Genomic DNA, 21,628 nt, shown 5'->3' with positions numbered 1-21,628 from the left:
GGAGTCTTATGGACTAAATTTATGCATTTGTGCTACCCATTGACTTGCATTGAGAACCTTTAGAGCTGAAATATTCTTCTAAAAATCTTTATTTGTGTTCAGCTGATGAAAGAATGTAATGCACATCTAGGATGGCATGAGGGTGAGTAATTAAGGAGAGATTTTTATTTTTTGGGTAAAATATCCCTTTAAGTCACACTTTTCATTGCCTTATCAAACGCTCTGCAAACTAATGATTCTAGACCTTTTCTCAGAACTTGCTACACTAACGCTTCTCTGCCATGATTTTTGCAACGCCTTTTGCAAAGAGTTGCGAAGTGATTTTAAGTGCGAAACTTGCATTACCTATATTCGTCCACTAGGTGCCGCTGTTTGTCAAATTAATTAAGACGCTAGGGAAACTACTGTCGTTCGGTGGATTCTGGGAACTCAGGACACGATATTGGGCTCTGCAGAGTCTTATTTAATATTGATGGTTACTGTAATAAATTAAGGACATTAGACACTCCCTGAAAGTCAGTTTGTATTTGTCTTTACAAAAGGTTAATTTCCTCAATTCTTTTTTACATTTGCTTAAAGAAACTTTCCCAAACTTTATATAGAGTTAAAAGGTCGCCATATCGTGTATTTTAAGTACATTTATAATATGTGTGAGTTTAATTGGCCGATGTCAGCGCTGTGAATTTCACGCGTGCGTTTCATTGTTACTTTGTTCATCCCTATACACACAGAGAGAGGTCCCGTCCCTTCAGTTCTGTGGGCGTGGTGTGTGTATGAGTGGGACAACAAACAGCAGACACCCAACAGCACTTCCTACATCACCGTACAACTCGTTTACCCCTCCTTATCTCGCGTCAACCGTCTATCTCGGGTTGGTTCCCGACGGGTGTAGTGTTTACAGTGCGCAGAGGACGCGCCGCGCGCTACCCGCATCATCACTAAATGACGCACCGGATCGCTACATCAAAGTGCGCTTTACATCTACATAACAGCTTCACGCCCGTTCAATATAGATGGAACTGCATCATCTAATGAGTTCAAAGTGATATTTCTGTGGTGATTTTTCTTTTCGGAAAATGAGTGGAGGAGAAATCATCTGTCAAGGGTGGCTTAGAAAGTCACCTCCCGAGAAAAAACTGCGGAGATATGTAAGTGTTTTAAACGCAGTATTTCCCGACTATTTTAAAACTGTTGAATTTTTGCTGTGTTAGTGATGCAGAGGGCTGTTAACTTGTGTGAAACCAACTCTGTGACTGGAGTCTTTTCATCCCTCTGAAAGAAAGAAAAATGTGACCAATATTAGTATAGTTATTCAAATTTGCTTTATTATGGTCGATGGCCAGTATCTTGTCGGAGAGACTTACTCCAGTGAATATTTCTCAAAGCATGTATTTTTAGTCAATTTGTGTATAAAAACAAACCTTACAGTATTGGCTATATTTAACATTTTCACCAATATTGTCCAGGGAATAATAATTAAAAAAAAAACTGTTTATTTAGCACACATTGACCAGTAGTGGGGCATGTTTGTTGTCACAGTGGAATTTGCAATTGTACAGCTTTTTAGGCTTTTCAGACAAATTTAAACAGTAATAAAATAAAAATCCAAACCAATACATTTGTATTGAATATTTCTTCATTAAATGATAATAAAAAATATAATAAATAAAAATGGTTTTGTGTGAGTGGCTAAGCCATTTGCCATCATATTTTAAAACAATGCCAATGACAAATTATCCCAAAGTGTCCAACTTTACCTCTATTCACCATAAAACATTGTTTTGGCCAACAAATATTGTAATTTATGTAATTAAAGAAATGAAATAACAGCTTTTTTATAGTTTTTTCAGTTAAATTTAAGCAGTAAAGCCAATATAAAATACAAAACAGCCCAAATGTAAAAAGCATTTACAAAAAAATAGGTCAAGTCGTACAATTACGTTTTTGCATTTATTTATTCATTAAATACAAAAAGGTCTGTATTGTGGTGCTAAGCCATTTCCTTCATATTTTAAGACAATGTCAATGACGAATTATCAGAAAGTGTCCCTGTACTTGCATTCACCCTATGAAACCATTGTTTTGGCCAACAAATAGTGTAATTAATTAAATTACAGATAAAATGACGATTAATCCGCCAGGCTCTATCATTTGATCATATACTGTAAACAATATATTTGTCTGTCACTGCTTTTTGTCCCAGCCTTAGCAGGTGCAACCAACCTGTTTTTCCCCAGCATCCCTCCTCTCCTCACTACTGTAAATAAGATGAACAAGAACTGACAACATAATTAAACTACACAATTACATGTTTATTATTCAGGATGACCACCAATAATACCTGCTTTATAATAAGATTATAAGAGTATCATAATCTGGATTTAATTGCCATGCACAATGGGCTTTAAAGATACCACAGACACACCGTCTGTCTCCTAATTCTGTTTTGAACTGCTGTCCACACAACTGTCCCTACTAAGAGGGCAGAAACTGATTGTCCCATATTGGTTTGTTTGGAGCCAGTGGCTGCATTATTGTAAACTGTAGACCACTGTTGGATGTATGGATCTTTGTCCTCACATCCTGCTTTGGTGCCTGAACATTGGGGACTATTGCTTTCCGGTTTGCCAGACCAGATAATGCATCCTGCACAAAAGCTGGAGAAGGCCCTCAGTGTTAGTTATCATAAATACAGCTGTCTCATGTTTATCTACAGTGTTGCATTACAGGACTTCTCCATCCTCCTACCTAATTTGCCATGATGTCATCTCTTTCTCTTGCTCACATTCTTTTTCCCTCTCTCTCAGTTTCATTTGGAGAGTCCATATCTGTGTTTCCTCAGATGCACACATGCTAGGTCATTTCCTTATTGTCTTCCACTTAAAGCAGCCATCTTTCATGGAGCTGCACAGGAATGGCTCTGAAAAAGAAAAAAGAAGACATGCATTATAACTGAAGGTCAATGGTCCTTTAGTAAAAAAATTAAATAAACAAAAACTCCTCTTTTAATCTACAAAAAGGACAGTATTCTTTGGGTCTTACGTCCAAAAATGTCCAGTTCACACAACACAAGAACAGAAAAGCCAGGTAGGAAATGGGCCAATTAGCAGACATTCACTATTCAGCTGGACAGGACAATGAGTGGCTGATATCTCTGCTGGAGAAAACAGCTGGTTTAGCCAAAGGTGATTTGCTGATCAAACTGGTTTTAGATGGTTAAATGCTTTAGATGGTTGTCGGTGACTAAAGTACCCAAAACCCCTCTAAAACCAGCAAACCAGACCAGCCCTACCATTGTAGCCATGCTGGGAGACAAACTAACCCCCGGCTGGTTTAAGATGGTTTTCTCTGTAGGGATGGGTTAGATTTGTATCTGATCCTGACTCGACAGATAATACATTTTTTAGATGACAAATTGGGCACACACACAACATTGTCAATATCAATCAAATTATTTTTTAACACAGTATTTGCAAAAAATGTACTAAAAGCATATTAAACAGAAAATCATTTGACATTTAAGCGGGAACTAACACTTCTGTTAATTGGCACAAAATGACTAATAGACTTTAGGCCAATTTGAAATCATTGGGGTTGCTTATAATAAACCGATTAGTGCTATCAGTTGATTAAAATGTTTAATTGTGATTAACTGCATATTTTTCTTTAGTTAATTGCAATTGAATGCAGATTTTGAAAGTGCTGAAATTTGACACTGTATATACTTCTTTTCCTGTCAAAATGCATTTATTTTCATCTTAGGAAAGAAAAGAAAAGAAAATGTTACAATATAATGATTCATTAACATTTTCCAAACAAATCGTTCCACAGTATAAAGATAGAAATGCATTAAAATAGCACCAATTCAAGTAACATTAAACGTTTTCCAAAGTTTAAGTGGGAGTTTGACTACTTGAAAGAACTAGTCCCCATTGTTATCATTTTCATAGCAATGCGCAGTAAATCTCCTCAACAATCTACCGGTAGACTGTGGCTATGTGTTTTGCTACAGTAATCGTGAAGTCGCTTTCATGATTCGCGTTAGGGCATCATCGCCAGCAGTGCTTTGTACTCCACATGAAGAGAGCTTGAAGACAAAAACATCTCATTCTGCATTTTGGTGACAGTTAATACTTGATGTGCTTCTGCGCCTTATATTGGCTGAACAATACTTGATTTCTGTCACAAATCCCATCTGGGCTTGTTTTGTACATCAAAATTTTTAGCATTAAAAATTCCTTTCTACATAATTTTATCACCAAACGCTGTTGTGTGTGGGCGTGCAGATATTCTTTTATTTACTGAGTTAACAACCTCCGCAGCTCTATCATAGAAGACTAGTCAACTAGCGTGTTACGACAGTACCACCCATAGAATGTCTTTGCGACTGCCACTTTAGGCTATCTTATGCTAAGCTTGTAGGCTCGCTTCAGTAGAAGTGCTATTGTGTGTGTTGTGAGGTGTGCGTCTGTGTAATGAATCCGGGCTGATATATTACAAAGGTTCCACCCTTCAAACCAGTGTTTATGCTGGTTTATGTTGTATTAATGGTAAATGCATTAATCGCTATTAAGAAAAAATAACACATTAAACGTTTTGAATGACTCGCATGCATTAAAACGTTCATTTTGACAGCTCTAAAACCGATATATATTTATACCGGCAAGGATAATATTTGGTCCAGCATGTTATATGAAAATTACGTGACTTTGGCGAAATATGCAAATTGATGTGTGATATTAAAATATCGTGGCAGTTCCAAGGTGAAATGTCCACTATGTGGTGCTAAAAGCAAATTAAATGTTCTCCCAAACAGATGGTTAAGGGTTAATGCTCTTTCGTGCATCTTCCTACCCCAAACCTAAACCTAAACAAAAGTGCCGTAAAAAGTGAATGTGAGATAAAAACCGCAATTGCTAAAGCAACAACATAATTTTGTAGTGCTTTGTTGACACTTTCAGCTTAGGCCTAGACTTGTGTGATCTTCAGGACTCCATTTCCATTTCTTTGCATTGCAAGTGCAATGCTCTTTCAAGTGAGCTACAATGCAATTGAATCATGTTCAAACAAAGTTGTAAATGTAGTTGGTTATGTAATGCAATTTGTAAAATGTATCACCTTGCAACTCATGCACTATAGTAAAAGTGTTTTATAGAACACTATATTTATCTACAAGCAGTTGTAAGGCAGGACAGTGGTCTTACATTTACATTTATTAATTTGGCAGATGCTTTTATACAAAGCGACTTACAAAAGAGGAATAATACATCACAAGTGAGTAATCTTAAAATGACAGAGGTAGAAAAGTGCTACATTACACAGTTTCACTATCATAAGAATAGTAGGATTCAAGACAGATTAAAGTGTAACAAGAACAAGAAAAAGTGTTCAAAGACGAAACCGAATGTCCGGGAAAGTGTTTTGGTGCCTCTGTGCTGGTACAACAAGGAGCCGCTCCTTAACCGACCGCAGGCTACAGACCGTAGCTCTGCTAAAATTATTTTAGGTACACTGGAGCAGACCCAGTGACTGTTCTCTATGGCAGCATCAGAGCCTTGAATTTGATACGTGCATCAACCGGCAGCCATTGAAGAGAGACAAGAAGTGATGTATCATGTGCTCTCTTTGGTTCATTAAAGATCAGATGTGCTGCTGCATTCTGGATCATTTTTAGGGGTCTAATTGTGCATGCAGGGAGGCCTGAAATGAGAGCGTTACAGTAGTCCAGTCTAGTTATGACAAGTGACTTGTCAAGAAGTTCTGTGGAATGTACAGAGAGGAAGGGTGATATTGTAGTGTAAATCTTCACAATTGTGCATTCTTTGAGATGTGATCTGGTAAATTGAGTTGGTCTTGAAGTCTTGCATCCAAAAATGTTCGATCCACATAAATAAAATAAAAATAGCAGCACACAGACAGCCTGTACTGAGAGGACTAATTGACACTTCTCTATGCCCCCCCGGTTACCGGTGCTACCGCTGACAAGCTTTTCAGAACTTCAAGTAGTTCAATGAGAGACTGCCATAAACGGCGTAGTTTTTGGCAAAATATTCTCATAAATGGAATTTAAAATATTCTTACGTTGGCTTGAATGAAGTGACATTTTAAAGCATATCCGATGTTTTTCCTAAAAGAAATTATAAATTACACAGAAATTTTATTGAAAACTGTGGAGACTGAATCAGAATTGAGGCAAACGATAATCATATTAACTTAAAAAGGAAAAACGTAATTTGATGGCAATAACACACCTGATAACATTAGTGAACAGAACTGCTAATAACGTCTCATTACACACTTACTATGATGCTATGAACTCTTTATTTACTATTGCATTTATTTTGACCTGAATTAATTCTTGTTAAGTTATTAGATTTATTGTACATGTTTAGTCGGGGTGAGGGCTGACAGTTTAATCCATAGAATGCTCATTAACATAAAAAGAAAGAGAAAAACATGTGTGTGTCCTCTCTAGGTAACTTGTGTCACTATTACAAGTGACACAGCAACAATGTTTTCATTTTCTTTTTTTTGTAGTATATATATTTTCTATAAAATCCCACTTAAAACTCCTCAAAAACACATTACTCCCATAGACTCTCGTTAGAAAAAAGCAAGTGCTTGTTAGAGAAATGGTGGATGGCGACACTTGCTAAGATTGGTCAGAAACTCTTTTAAGGCTGGGCTTAGCGAAGGGTCAACTGTTCATTCTAAAAATTCCTTCCACTTAAACAGGCTGCTGCTGGATAATGACATGCCATTTAGCAGACTGAATTGCTGTCATCTGATATACATAACTGACATTCTAATGCAGAGAGATATTTTAAGCAGCTGTGGATTTAAGCATTCTTAAGCAAAGTGTTTTCAGCTGAAAGAAATGATGCTGCCTCAATGTTGGCTTACAAAATGTTGGCATTGGATAGTTTTGGCAGGTACTAACTGATTGGTTTGAGTCATCTTTTCACATTTTATTGGATTCAGAAAGAGTTCAACAGACACTGTCCAGTTTGTTGTTGGCCTATAAATGGTTTGAGTACTGGTGAACCGTGAGAGTGAATACTGAAGCAAATGTATTTCAGAACAAGATTATGACTGATGCGGATTTACCATTGTAAGACATAAGTTAAGGTTTCAGGGAAGCATTACTTCCTTATCCTATTCATGTTCAATGTATTAACTGTTTTTTTTTTTTTTCAAATTGTTTTCAAAATGTACAATTGTATTTTTTTCTTTAAAAAATTTCCATGTGATTCCCCAGCAGTAGGGTTCAGGTGTATTTAAAGTAGTGCAGGCAAATACATGTTTTGGAAGGTATGTCTTTAACGTCAATCCTGTCATGTAAATGATATGCAAATATGCAAGGCAAACACCCTGGGCAGTTACAGCCTTGTAGCAACTGCTGAAAACTGACGTAGTAAGTTTGCTGATGCAATTGTTTAATTTTCTGAGAGGGTAGGCTGTATTTACACTCATGTTTTTATAATACTTTCCCTTCTTTATTTAATTATTTAAAGAATTGTTTATTTGTAATAAAAGTATGACTAAGGTAAAAATTTACCAAAATAACAAATAAAAAAGTATTAAATAATTTATATTTTTTATGAATAAAATGAAGCATATTGTTAGGACCATTTCATTTTTTACATTGTGATTTGTTGCAATTAAGCAACAAATAATAAAAAAAAAACATTTCTTATAGATTTTCATTATTGTTTATTTAAAAATAATAATAAGAATTTTCATCTTTTTTTTTTTCTAACAGAAAGGACCTTTTTTTCTCTTTTGCATTATGGTAATGAGATTTAGGGGGTCCTCAAATAAGCTTTATTTTCTTTAAGCTATATGTGTATACATACTGGTGGCCAAAAGTTTGGAATAATATACACATTTTGCTGTTTTGGAAGAAAATTTGTGCTTTAATTCACCAAAGTGGCATTCCACCGATCACAAAGTATAGTCAGGATATTCCTTATGTAAAAAACAGCACCATCACTATTTGAAAAAAGTCATATTTGATCAAATCTAGACGTTCCCCATTTCTAGCAGCCATCCCTCCAACACCTTTTCCTTGAGTAATCATGCTAATTTGCTAATTTGGTATGAGAAAATCACTTGCAAACACTCAAACACTTGCAAAATATCAAACACTGCTGAAAGCTATTTGATTCTTTACATTATCATTTACATTGTCTTTGTGTTTGCTTTTGAGTTGCCACAGTATGCAATAGACTGGCATGTCTTAAGGTCAATATTAGGTCAAAAAGGGCAAAAAAGAAACAGCTTTTTCTAGAAACTTGTCAGCCAATCATTGTTTTGAGGAATGAAGGCTATACAATGCTTGAAATTGCCAAAAAACTTAAGATTTCATACAAAGGTGTACGCTACAGTCTTCAAAGACAAAGGACAACTGGATCTAACAAGGATAGAAAGAGATGTGGAAGGCCAGTTGTACAAATAAACAAGATGTTAATACATCAGAGTCTCTAATTTGAGAAATAGATGCCTCACATGTCCTAAGCTGACAGCTTCATTGAATTCTATCTTCTCAACACTAGTGTCATGTACAACAGTAAAGAGAAGACTCAGGGGTGCAGGCCTTATGAGAAGAATTGCAAAGAAAAAGCCACTTTTGAAACAGAAAAACAAAAAGAAAATGTTAGAGTGGGCAAAGAAACATAGACATTGGACAACAGATAATTGGAAAAGAGTGTTATGGATCTTAACCCCATTAAGCTTTTGTGGGATCAGCTAGACTGTAATGTGTGTGAGAAGTGCCCGACAAGACATCTATGGCAAGTGTTACAGGAAGCGTGGGGTGAATCTGGACACATTTTATTAATGTCCTGACTATACATTGTGATCAGATGAATGACACTTTGGGGAATAAAAGTGCCAAATTCTTTCCATAAGAGCAAATCTGTACATTATTCCAAACTTTTGGCTGCCATTCTATATATAGGTGAAATATGGCAAACATGTTTTTAAATGGTTAGTTTATTCAGTTCCGTCAGTACAATTTTGCCACTTGCCAGTGTAACCTGTGAAGCCGTATCAAAGACTGTGTAACTGCTGACTGCAATAAAACTAAAGGTCGGAAATGGATGGACAATTCTGGCTTACTAATTTCCCACTATAGCATTTCCTTTGCCTACAACTGCCACTGGTTTGACCTTTCTCATTTAATCTGTTGTTCATTAAAAATGCCTCCATGATCAGATTATGAGGAAACATAGAAAAATCTCAACTGTGTATGTTTGTATGTGTAACATAAGAGTTTAACAGCACTGGCAGTATTTGGTACCACCCACTCTTCTGGTTCTGATCTGACATCACCTCCCAAACATGTCAGTTTGCATAATCAATCGCTACATTCCTGTATGATCGTATCAAGGGAAGGTGGCTGCAGCATGTTCTATTTCTTCTGTGAACTTCCTCACTACCCTGTTTTGTAGTCTGTTTGTAGTCTGGAAAGTGTTTTCAAGTAAAAATGTCGAAACACCCTTAAAACAAGATACATTTACTTGAGAAGCAAAATTATATTAGATGATAACATTTCTCTTAGGTTTTTAGTTTTTAAATAAAAAGTTTTTTTTTGCTTTTCCAAAAAATATATGTTTTTTTAAGAATGTTTAGATATTTTAATAAACAAGACAAAAACTTGTAAGATAATACATTTTTGCAGTTCAGGGGCAGTTGTTTGTGTCTGTGTAGGGGTTATCAAATTTTCCAGAGCAGGCGAACAGACAGAACTCAAAAGTCCCTGTGTCAGCTGCCGCCTGTGCTGTTGTTTTGCAGGGGGGCGCTAGGAAGACCTTGCCCTCCGAGATCAGCACCGAACACCTCTCGGTTCCTGCTTTGACAGACAAACCAACTCTCAAACAGACATTCTCCATGTTCCACATCATCTGACACATATTCAATTTGCTCTATATACCAAAATTACAGACAGCTGGATGTCCTTTTGAGTGCTGAAAGACACTCAACTAAATGTGTCAGCTAGGCTTGGGGTCACAGGCCTTTATAGGCTACTGCTCCATGCCTTAAAGTTCAGTGAAATGTTTGGAATTAGTGGTGCTAGCTAAGATTTGAACAAACCCCTAACCCTAAGATCTAAAGTTTGGAGAACAAATCATTCCGTGCTAAACAGGTTGTGCTATGGACATGAATGATACATCAAATCATGAAGCTTGTTGTGGAGAGGTGTGCTATTACTTTTCTAAACGATAAAACTAAAAGATTTTTGTTTGGCGGATGATAAAAATGGCAAACAATATCAAGACATATCTAGAGACCTTAGAGCATAGTTGTCGTGTTCCCATTTGATTTTATATACTGTATAGTTAATTATCCCATGAATTTGTTTCCATATGGAAATAGATTTTTAAAGATACCTTAATAACCTTTCAAGACAGACCAACCGTGAGCTCCGACATTGTTAATCAATGGTATATTCTGTTGATGCTATTAGTTCGCGTAAGGCTATTACAACTTTTTTTCCCACATTTTTTAAAAATCCTGTTTAATAACGTGTTTAATGTTAAAAGCGTGCCAAACATGCTCTGCAGTGACTACCCACTCCTATGATGCACTGTGAATGATGCAATCAATTCGGTCTGCCAACACTCTCGAGCTACTTACATATATATTTACAAATATCAGAATGTTTTGCAATAAAATAAAATAAACTATGTTTCTATTCTTCTATACTTGATTTGATTTTGTCATTCGCAATGCTTCATGGAATTATAGTTCAAGCCCTAATGAAAAATTATATACACAGTTAAATACATTTTCACTTCAAATTAAATTTTGCTATTGTTGTGATTCACCTTGGTGCTGGTTGGTTTGGTTCATGTCTAAGAACTCTTTGATGAAATCCCTTTTGAATCCCTTGGGAAAAAACTTTCAGACAGCTAAAAAGTGGACAGACACTGTTGCAGCCGAATAGTAACACTTTGGTAGCCACCCCCAACACCCTTGTATTGACTTGATATCTGGAATTATCACTTTAGACTTGGGCCATAAGCAGCCACTTACAACCACCCTAGCAACTATCTAACAACCACCAGGCAACACACTAGCAACCAAAACAAGAACACCCTGGCAACCACATCCAGTACTAACATAGTTGCTGATTTTGCACTCACATTTTCTCCAGAAAATATAAAAATGTAGTTAAGATTTTAATTGATGTAGAGGAAAATTATGATTGTTTCCTGCTTGTTTCCAGCAGAAATTATGTCAATTATCTACAATGACTTATAGGCTTCTTTACATGAGGCTCTTATTTGACACAATCTTTCTGACCGTTTTTTTTCGGCCAGGAAATTACTGTCAAGATGGCAGATCTTTATATAGTAAATAGCCTGGCCTTCAGCATGTCCTGTGGACGTACCTGTTTGTGTTATAACTGAAAGCGCAACAGCAGCAGCAATATGTTCCAGACTTCCTCTTGATGGCACCTACAGGAAATGTTCAGCCCCTGGTCTCATGAGAAGGGGAAGTGAGTGGGATGTGTTTGGGGTTTCTTTTTTTTTTTTTTTTAATTCTACTGTTTTTCTACTGAGTGATGAATCAAAATGAATGTTTTTTTTATAATAAGAAATCAGATCCCATTAAGATGATCTGTTGTCTGAAAACAGTTCCCCTTCTGTCACTCACTCGAAGTTGTGTTGAATGAAGTGACACAAGGGATCTTGCTGGGACGCCAAATGTACCTCTGAACCTGAGAAAAGGCCAATGTCATGTTGGCAGACAGAATTTGCATGCCCCGCCCCGGACATACAGGTATAAAGGGAAGCAGGGCAGCAATTGTCAGTCAGAATTTTTCTTCAGAGCTGAACAATTGTGCAACAGCAAGCTGAGTTCACCACTGTTTCACTCACCTCTGTCAGCGATAAGCATTGCTGTTGGATCTACGGCGCATTTCCAGCTGGAGTTCTCTTCCTCTGTACGCTGTGCAGTCCACGCCCCTGGGTGCTTCGACAGCACTTTTCACTGTTAAAAGAGTGTTCTCCTCCTAAAAGAGTTTGATTCCTCTAAAAGAGTTTGAGTTTTCCACAAAATAGCAATACACAGCGGCGTTGAACGTCCTTTTCAGAACGCGTCTTTTTCAAGATGCCCTTCCACCCCTGTGTTGTTCCTGGATGCGGTTGATTTCTCTCCAAGACCGACGGCCACAGACACTGCCTCGTGAGCCTGGGCAGCGATCACACTGAGGCGGCGTTCGTGGACGGCTCATGTAATCTTTGCGAGAACATGATCATGGCACCGTTGCGGCTCTCCTTCCTGAAGGTGAATGCCACTTCAGCCGCCCCCCGTGTTGCTCCTTCTTACCACGGGATTGAGAACGACCCGGCTAGCGATGAAGGCGATATGGGGATAACGACGGGCTTGGTTTCAGCAGGTAAACGAACCACCCGACACGCTCGCTCGCTTCCGTCCGAGCTCGGGATGAGTGCGGCTCGCCTCACAGCCAGCTGGCATTCTCCCTTGATCCCCTGGAATTGGATGATGACACTGGCCCACCCGGACCTGGTTCTCGTATCTTACTCTCCTCATGACAGCACCTCCCTGGAAAATTCCCCTGAGGAAGGACCTTCTTTCTCAGGGACGGGGCACCCTCTGGCACCCACGCCCAGACCTCTGGAACCTCCACGTCTGGCCCCTGGATGGGACGCGGAAGATCTAGTGGATCTACCACCTGCAGTCGTAGACACGATAAACCAAGCCAGAGCTCCCTCCACAAGGCAACTTTACACTCTAAAGTGGCGCTTGTTCGCAAATTGGAGTTTTTCCCGAGCCGAAGACCCGCAGTTCGGTCAGTGCTTTGGTCAGTGCAGAGCAGCGGGCTGGGCAACACCCAATACATTCGCCATATTTTACAATCTCAGGGTTGAGTCGGTCTCGTCCCGTGTTTTGTCAGGTCTGAGCCAGTAGAACTCGGTAATGCGGCAAAACCGACTGGGTGTTCCGCTTGCACACAGCGCCCTTCAGCAAGTTGATCCAATGTGCCTTCTATCCCGGGTTAGCCACTAAGAGTCGCTCCCTGGATGTTCTCCTCCCTAGCCTTCTGGCCTGCGAATTCAGCTGAGCAATTCGCGGCCTGACCCACTACGAGTCACAGGTGCTCTGTACTGGGGTCGGGCTCCATGGGCTTAGTTCCCTTCTCAGGCAAACTCCCCGTGATGTAGAGTCCCCCCTCATTAGGCTGGACCTACCACCGCGCCATTCCCACGTACGGCTTCACAACCCTCGTGGTGTATTTGCCACATGTTACCTCCCCCTAGATTGGGCAGGATGTGGGTCTTTTCCCCCTGAAAGAATAGGACCAGGAAAGACCGCATTCCCCAACTCATCTGATAGCGTTAAGATGTCCTATGTGAGAGACATAGTGAGAGAAAAGGCCGCGGCTTCCAGGCTTGCTCCCATGCTAGTCATGTAGCACCTATTTCCCCCCACAGGGGTGTGGGGAACCTAAGGTCTGTATGTGACATCTCTTTGGGGGTGTTGGGGAGGGCTATATGCAGCCGACACAGTTGCCTCTAGCGCGCAGTAGCCTGCTTGCACCTGTCTCGACAGTTCACGTAACATGGTCAGTGCATGGTGTTTTAGATGGGACCCCTTCTGTCACTTCATTCCACACAACGTGGAGTGAGTGACAGAAGGGGAACATCATGGTTACTGTTGTAACCTCCATTCCCTGAGGGATGGAACGAGACTTTGTGTCCCTTCTGCCACAGCACTAGACCTACCACTGTAAATGGCCGTACCTTATTTTCAGCTCCTCAGTGCAAAAAACCCGACTGACAATTGCTGTCCCGCTTCACTTTATATTCGTATGTCATCCACGTGCAGCAATAACAGCTTTGCAAGATCCTTGGCATTCTAGCTGTCAGTTTGTCCAGATACTCTTCCTGTAACACTTGCCATAGATGTGTCTTGTCTTTTCATGCACCTTACAGTCTTGCTGATCCCACAAAAGCTCAATGGGGTTAAGATCCATAACTCTCTTTTCCATATCTGTTGTCCAATGTCTGTGTTTCTTTTCCCATTCTACCCTTCTTTTTGTGTTACTGGCTTTTTCTTTGAAATTCGGCATAAGGCCTGCACCCCTGAGTCTTCTCTTTACTTGTGTACATGAAACTGGTGTTGAGTGGGTAGAATTCAATGAAGCTGTCAGCTGAGGACATGTGAGGCATCTATTTCTCAAACTAGAGACTCTGTTGTACTTATCCTGTTGTTTAGTTGTACATCTGGCCTTCCACATCTATTTTGTCCTTGTTAGATCCAGTTGTCCTTTGTCTTTGACGACTTTAGTGTACACCTTTGTATGAATTTATTTTGGGCAATTTCAAGCATTGTATAGCCTTCATTCCTCAAAACGTCTCGGGTTTGTGTAACCCTTGTTCCCTGAAAAAAGCCCCTTTTTATCCCCTTAAGCTGGACGACCACTTAAGGCCGCTACCCCGCCCGTCAGGGAGGCGTCTGTCGTTAGCAGTCTGCGACAAAAAGACGCACCTAGAGTGGGACCCAAGGCAGAAAACCGGGGTGTGAACCACATAGAAAGGGAACGAAGCCTGAGGCGCGTAACCCTTTTTAGCCTAGGGGTTTTGGCCCTTGGAAGAAATCCCCTGGCTTTTGGCCACAACAAAAACGGTCTCAAGAGCAGAAGGTCCAGAGGGATCATCGTGGATGCGGTCGCCCTGAGACCTGGAAATCGTTGATACTGATAACAGTGCAACCTTGACCTAGCCTGACTTTGCTCAGGGTGATCTGAATGGACTCAATCCTAGCGGGAGACAGTTGTGCCCGCATTGTGATTGAACTCCATACGATGCCCCAATAGACAGTGTTCTGAGTGGGAGAGAGGACGCTTTTCTTGGCGTTGAGCCTCAACCCCAGATAAACAGATTAGCTAAGACGATGTCCCTGTGCTGAACTGCCAGTTCCTGGAACTGCGCTAGGATCAGCCAGTCGTCTACATAATTTAGAATGCAGATGCCCCAGAGTCGCAAGGAGCCAGCGCTACATCATGCATTGTGAATGTGCGGGTAAAAAGGGCTAGGCCGAGTGAAAGAACCTGATCCTGGAAGACTTCGCCCCCGGAAGCGAACCTCAGGAACTTTCCATGTTGTGGCAGAACTTCTAAATGAAGTATAGAAGTGCATCATAAGATCGATGGTGACCTTGTGCTTGAGACACGACCGTCTTGACAGGCATCATCTTGGACTTGAACACCCACGGGCAGTTCAAGCTTTAAGACCTATGCCAGACGCCAACCCTCACCCTCCATGGGAAACGGGAAGTATTTAGTGTAATAACCTAACTCTCTTTCCGGAAGGGGAACACATATCATGGCCCCTTTAACCAGGAGATTGAGGTTTTTTGTTTTTTTTACATAAAAAAGAAATCCGGTTTACGGTAGTGAGAACACGCCGTGGAAACACGGAAAAGAAGCGAGTGAATTAAATCCTGACGCCCTTATAAGACCCACAGAAAAGAATATATCTGGCAGAAGTTTCCACGCTGCCAGGATCTCTGAGATGGGTATTATATTTGAACACTTCCTGTTGAGGGGTTGTCGAGTGTTTCGCGTCCTGAATAAAATGCAGGAACAGCGAAAACACCCAATTTTGATGGAAGCCTCTGCAACCTGAAACACCAAGAGGTGGCGGGAATGGAGGGGCTTCGAGGGGGTACCGGGAGGGGTGAAGTGAAGCACGCGCCCCGTCCCGAGGGGAGCTACCCCCTAATCTAGGCGCAAGACCGTCAGGGTTTTCTCTTACTAGAAATGATAGCCCTGAGGTCTTGCTTCGAGGGCTGGCGAGGGAGGCGAGACTGTCCCCAATCCCTGGGAGGAGGAGCACGCCTCGCCACGCTTTGCTTTTGAGCCTCCGTTCAGACAGGACTGAGGCGGGTCTGAGGCTTGCTCATCAAGCGCAGAACCCACACTCAGGTCGTCCAGGAGGTCATTCTGGTACGCCTGTAAAACAGCATAGTGTGCAGAGCAGCACCAGCCTGACCTGCTGCTTGATAAGCCCTTCCCACTAAAGTGGAGGTTGTACTACAAGGCTTTGAGGGGAGAGAGGGCTTCTTAAGTGACGATGCCGAGCCCGGCGAGAGACTCTTCGACCGGCGGCATCACTGAATACCCCCGTGCCTCAGCACCCACGATAGTCGAATATAATGCCGTAGAGGGTATTTGAACACGGGAAGAAAAAAAAAATATATATATATATATATTAATTTATTTTTTTTTTATAGGGGTTCCTCCATGAGCGAAAAAGCTCTTCATTGAGGTTATCAAAGAAGGGAAAGGACTCATGAGGCATTCCCTTTCTTAGACTGGAAGATAAAATCTATCCCCTAATTTGGAGGGTTTGGTGTCTCTTTTTCACGTGGCCAGTCCAATCTGGCAACCGCTTGAGTAACAACATCGAGCAATTCCTCCGTAGATTCTTTTATCGCGGATGGAAAGCTCGGAGGCGGGAAGAGAATCGCGATCCTCCTCATGATCCGAAGAAGCATCGGAACGCGCTTCGAGATCATGCGAAGGACCAGCTGGGTTTGGGGAGAGAGCGAGAGAATGGGATCAACCCGTCTCTTGCTCCTCAGCCAAATCCATGCAAGAGCCCCACGAACGATCGTTATTTTTTTTCTTTTTCGTGAATGCTGACTCCCGGAAGCAAGCGAGGCGAGCACGAAGCACTCTGCCTGTTAAAGCAAATCGCAGTGCTCGCACCCGCCCTGCTGCAACGCGAGAGCAGCGTGCTCTTACCCCCAAACAAACAGAGCAAAAACTGATGTGTGTCCTCTTCAGCTATAGAGCAAGAAGAGGGGAACACGCACCGTTTGCGGCTTTCAGTCATTCTCTCTTTTTTTTCTTTCTTTTTTTTTTAGAAATATATATATATAATATTTTCTAAACAGAAGAGAAAAGAGAACAACGTTCACTGCACACTGCCTAACTGATTCTAACTCCTAACAGAGGAAAGAAAGTTTTGACAGGGTTTGTGAAACACACAGAAACAGAATCGCTCTGAAAAAAGAGTTTCTGACGACACCTGGTGACGTATCCATTTATAACCTGGCCGCAGGTGCATCTAATGATTACATCAGCCGAGGCTATAAATTCCGGTCAATGTTCATTGACGTGTTACACACACTATTTCAGCTCGGTTCACAGCTAGAGTTGTTCCCCGTAGCGCTTAGCAGCGCAGCATCGTAGTGAAGCTTTTTGTAAAGGGAACAATGATTGACAGACAAGTTTCTAGAGAAAGCTGTTAATTTCAATGACCTAATATTGACCTTAAGACATGCCAGTCTATTGCATATTGTGGTAACTCAAAAGCAAACACAAAGACAATGTAAATTATCATTTAAAGAACCAAATAGCTTTCAGCTGTGTTTGATATAATGGCAAGTGATTTTCTATTACCAAATTAGCAGTTTAGCATGATTACTCAAGGAAAAGGTGTTGGAGTGATGGCTGATGGAAATATGGCCTGTCTAGATTTTATCAAATTGACCTTTTTCAAATAGTGATGGTGCTGTTTTTTTACATCAGTGATGTACTGACCATACTTTGTGATCAGTTGAATGTCACTTTAGTGAATTAAATTACCAAATTCCTTCAGAAACAGCTAAATCTGTACATTATTCCAAACTTTTGGCTGCCTGTATATATATATATATATATATATATATATTTGTAACTGATTACGTTTTAAAAGTAACACTCCAAACCCTGGTCATATTGGTTGATATAAATAAATGTTATGCCTCCTTGTGTTTATTTATTGAGAAACAGTGTTAAAACTTGCCTTGGTTATTTTTACCTAGATTATTACTTATTTTATGGTATGTCTTACTTTAAACATTTAAAATTTAGTTCTTAGCAAATGGTTATTTAGTTGAAATTGTGATTCCTCTCATTTAAAAATTTTACCTTTTAAGCCATTTATTTGAATATCATGAAAAGGCTGATTAAAACATTGAGCTACAATTTGTGTTGCTATATTGCCCAACTCTACATAGAATTCATATCTTGTCTTGGATGCATAATGATGATATCAAATTGGTTTCAATAGATTGGGAAAATGACCCTGTTAACCTTCACTTCCCAGAAAAACTAGCTTAGTCATATGGACACAAATTCACTATGTTCTCTGTGTCCTAGCACTGTAATGCTCAAGGGCTTTGTACAAATATATTAGTCGATTACATTAAGAGATGACGAACATTTTTTTATGGAAGGGCTGTTTATGGAAACTGATCATTACAACATTCATCTGTTTTGACAGTTGAGGGCACAGGTGATGTCATCATATTAAAGATGACGTATGTGATTGGATGAGATCCTGTGTGTGTGTTTTTGTGTGTGTGCGTGGCAGATGACAGTTGTCACATGACACATGGTGTCACGAACCCCGCTCCTCTGCCCCTTCCCCGCTTCCTCGAGCACGCACACGTGCTCCCCTTCGTCCAGCTCACGCGCACGCTCGGCTTCACCGAGCACACACACGCACTCCGCGAGCGTACTCGCTCGCTTCCCGCTTCCTCGCTCCGCCCCCTCGAGCTTCTAGGCTCGTTTTGCTCGCTCGAGCTTGCACGCTCGTTTTACTCCTACGAGCTCACATGCTCGTACACTATCTCCCCCCCTCGGGCTCACATGCCCACTTCTATCGCCAGAACATTATGTACACCTGCACTCGCGTCATCTGCACTCCTGTTCATTGTATACACCTGCACTCGTCCCTATCACCTGTCATTGTTTACACCTGCACTCGTCTCTATAAATATCACAGCACATTCGTCTCCCGCTGGTTGGTTATTGTATTTAGTTTCCCGTGTCCTTGCCCCCCGCTAGTCTCGTCTAGTTTTGAACTCCTCTTGTTTACCCCTTAGCTTGCCAACTCTAGTGTTCCCCTAGCTCCCCTGTTTAGTGTTACTCGTTGTTTTGATTCTGATTACCCCGGCTTTGACCCCCACGCCTTCCTCGACCTCTCTCTTTGGATTTGCCCCCCTTGTTTATATCTTGATTCCCCGGCTTTTGACCTATCGCTCACCCTGACCATTCTTCATCTGGATTTTCCTTGCTGTACTTTTGCCTGCCTGCAATAAAACGCAGTTTTGACTTACATTGTGACTGTCTCTTCTTGTGCGGGTTACACATGGAGGGTCAGACTTGAATAAAAGCGCTCCATGCTGCTTGGTCATAATGGGAGGGGGGCTGTATTGGCTTCGCTCCACATCAGCTTTTAGACTCTGTTCCAACAAAGCCCTGTCTTCCTGTGAAACCTGTGAGGCCTGTGTGAAATAGTAAATATAGACTTCAGTATGATGAAAGCTTTAAAAAGCACTACATGTGAAGGCCTTACGTTTGAAAGTGTTAAGACGTTGTTGGATTTTAAGTGAGCTTAATAAACAACAACGAACAAACCAAAAAAAAAAATTGTTTAATAGCTGACTTTCTAGTGAAAAACAACTACCTGTAATCCTGAAAATTGACCAATCAGAGCTCTGTTACCATGGACTCACATAGTGGCAAAAGAGGCCACTCACATGAAGCGCTACAAATTATGTAATCAAGTCGGTCTCCTTACACTTTCAGGCTTTTGTATATACCTGAATATTTAAATAAACTTAAAATATATTGTTTTCATACTTCTTATCAATGACTATGAAACAGTAGTTTTATATAATTTTTATTTCACTTTACAATTATATAATTTGTGTTGCTTTATGGAAAGTTCATTTCCTCATAAAATAATTTAAGTTAACAGTTCTGTAAAAAAATTAAATAAAGTCCTGATTTTGATATTCCCTTTTCTTCAAATGTCAAAATGATATAATTCAGCTGGATAGTTTGGATCATGGCTCTTTATTGAAGAATTGCTTAAAATAAGTTACTGTTACGGCAACATGATAACACAGTTGTTACTGAATGTTAAAGTACCCTGACATCGACCCCATTCTGCTGAGTTAGTGAATACATTTACAAGGACACCTGAAATCGGGTTATTGCGAGAAAGCAGTGTTCCAGTTTACATGCACTGTTTAAGCGGTGTACATTTTACTCATGAATACATGCGACTTGGTCAGTAAGCAGCTTTCTCCACAGCAACATAATTCTCCGCGACACTTGTGTAAGTAACAAACATGGTATCTGATGAAGACTTCACTATTTTATACTTTGTTGCTTTGCTTTATTTCCAGATATTCCAGAGTTCTTGCTGTGTTTGTTTTCTTAACTTTCTATCGCGACCTGCAGCAGAATTGCGCTTCAGTAGTGGGGTTTCCCTTTACATAAAACTCTGGAATTCCCTCAATGTACCAGCACATATACAGTACATGTACGTGAGGGACCGTCAATATTTTACAGTGGTGTTTATAAATGGGTATAGTTTATAGTGTATGTGCCTTCTTACTGTACTCCCATAAATGTTTTGTTGACTTGTTTTTGGGCTTCATCCTATGCGTTTGTTATTCGGTCTGTTACATGCACATGCACACTCTTGTTCTCATACGTGCCATACGTTAAACAACACTTCCAATTTTGGCCACTGGGGGCATTGCTTCGAATTTCAATAAGCACAGATAGAGTTTAGGTGAAGATCTTTTGACTTACTTTGGCCGAATTCACTGATATCTGTGATTCAGTGATATCAGTCTGGTTGTGCTCTAAAATTTATATGGAACATATCATGTCTTAAACAATGGCCTTTCATTGGAGATTTTGTAAATAATAATTTTTTTTATCTTAACAGGTTAACTTAATGTTTGCTAAAATTTTTCCTGATTTCTCCCTCCTTGATGGAACAGATACAAAGCCACACACTTTTACGTTTATTTTTGAAGACACCCGATTTTTTTTTCAATGGCTAATATGACAATGGTCTAGTCTAGACACCTATCAGCGTAGATGCAGCAAATCAAAGATTTTCAGTTACCGATTTCATTGTAGAAATTCCATTGTCACAGTTGCATTTCTCTCTGTGTATATCAATACACACACTGCTGATGTGCAGGTTAATCATTCTTGTAGTCTGTGATGCTGTAACAAACTGGAATTTCCATTGCCTTTATCCACATTAAAATGAGGTGTGAAGTCTTCAAAATTGTTGATGCATTTACATCACTGCATAATATATTGCTCTATACTAAAAATACAACTTCTGATAACAGCACAAAATGAAGCTGTATATAATGGTACATAAAAAAGGAAACATACATAAGGGTCTTTCACACAGAAACATACATAAGGGTCTTTCACACAAAAAGCTTTTATTCAAAAAGTGTTCTTTTATATAATGTCATTTTATTAACATACATCTTGTTTTAGAGCTGATGCATTGCAGTTTTTTTGTTTTTGTTTTGCCGTTTAAATTGTCTAAGGAATTAAACCTGAAGTCTGTAATTGTTGTGCTACTTGAAGCATCAAATAAATTTGCAAAACAATTGATTGTTGGTCCACCCCCCATTTTCCATTATTTAAACAGGTAGACTCACCCCAAACACATGGAAAAGATATAATTCTTTGATCAAATATTTTAGCTTAGTCAGCCTACGTCTTACTTATAATACTAATACTAATCTAAGTATTATAAGGCTGATATAGAAGAGA

The 21,628-nt window shown here is 40.0% G+C and overlaps 1 protein-coding gene across 1 annotated transcript in view; it reads left to right on the top strand.

The window, feature by feature from the left end:
- The first annotated feature begins 835 nt into the window (after positions 1 to 835).
- LOC127629962 (GRB2-associated-binding protein 2-like) overlaps positions 836 to 21,628 on the top strand; it is a 163,391-nt gene continuing 142,598 nt past the window's right edge. Inside the window, exon 1 of the mRNA XM_052107299.1 lies at positions 836 to 1,148. Within this exon, the coding sequence (XP_051963259.1) occupies positions 1,077 to 1,148 (72 nt within the window). The 5' untranslated portion in view covers positions 836 to 1,076. The remainder of the gene's footprint in view (positions 1,149 to 21,628) is intronic.

The sequence above is a fragment of the Xyrauchen texanus genome, chromosome 36, assembly GCF_025860055.1.
Source record: "Xyrauchen texanus isolate HMW12.3.18 chromosome 36, RBS_HiC_50CHRs, whole genome shotgun sequence".
Classification (NCBI taxonomy): Eukaryota; Metazoa; Chordata; class Actinopteri; order Cypriniformes; family Catostomidae; genus Xyrauchen; species Xyrauchen texanus.
Note: the sequence above shows the minus strand (reverse complement) of the source record. Positions and strands in the feature narration are given on the sequence as shown.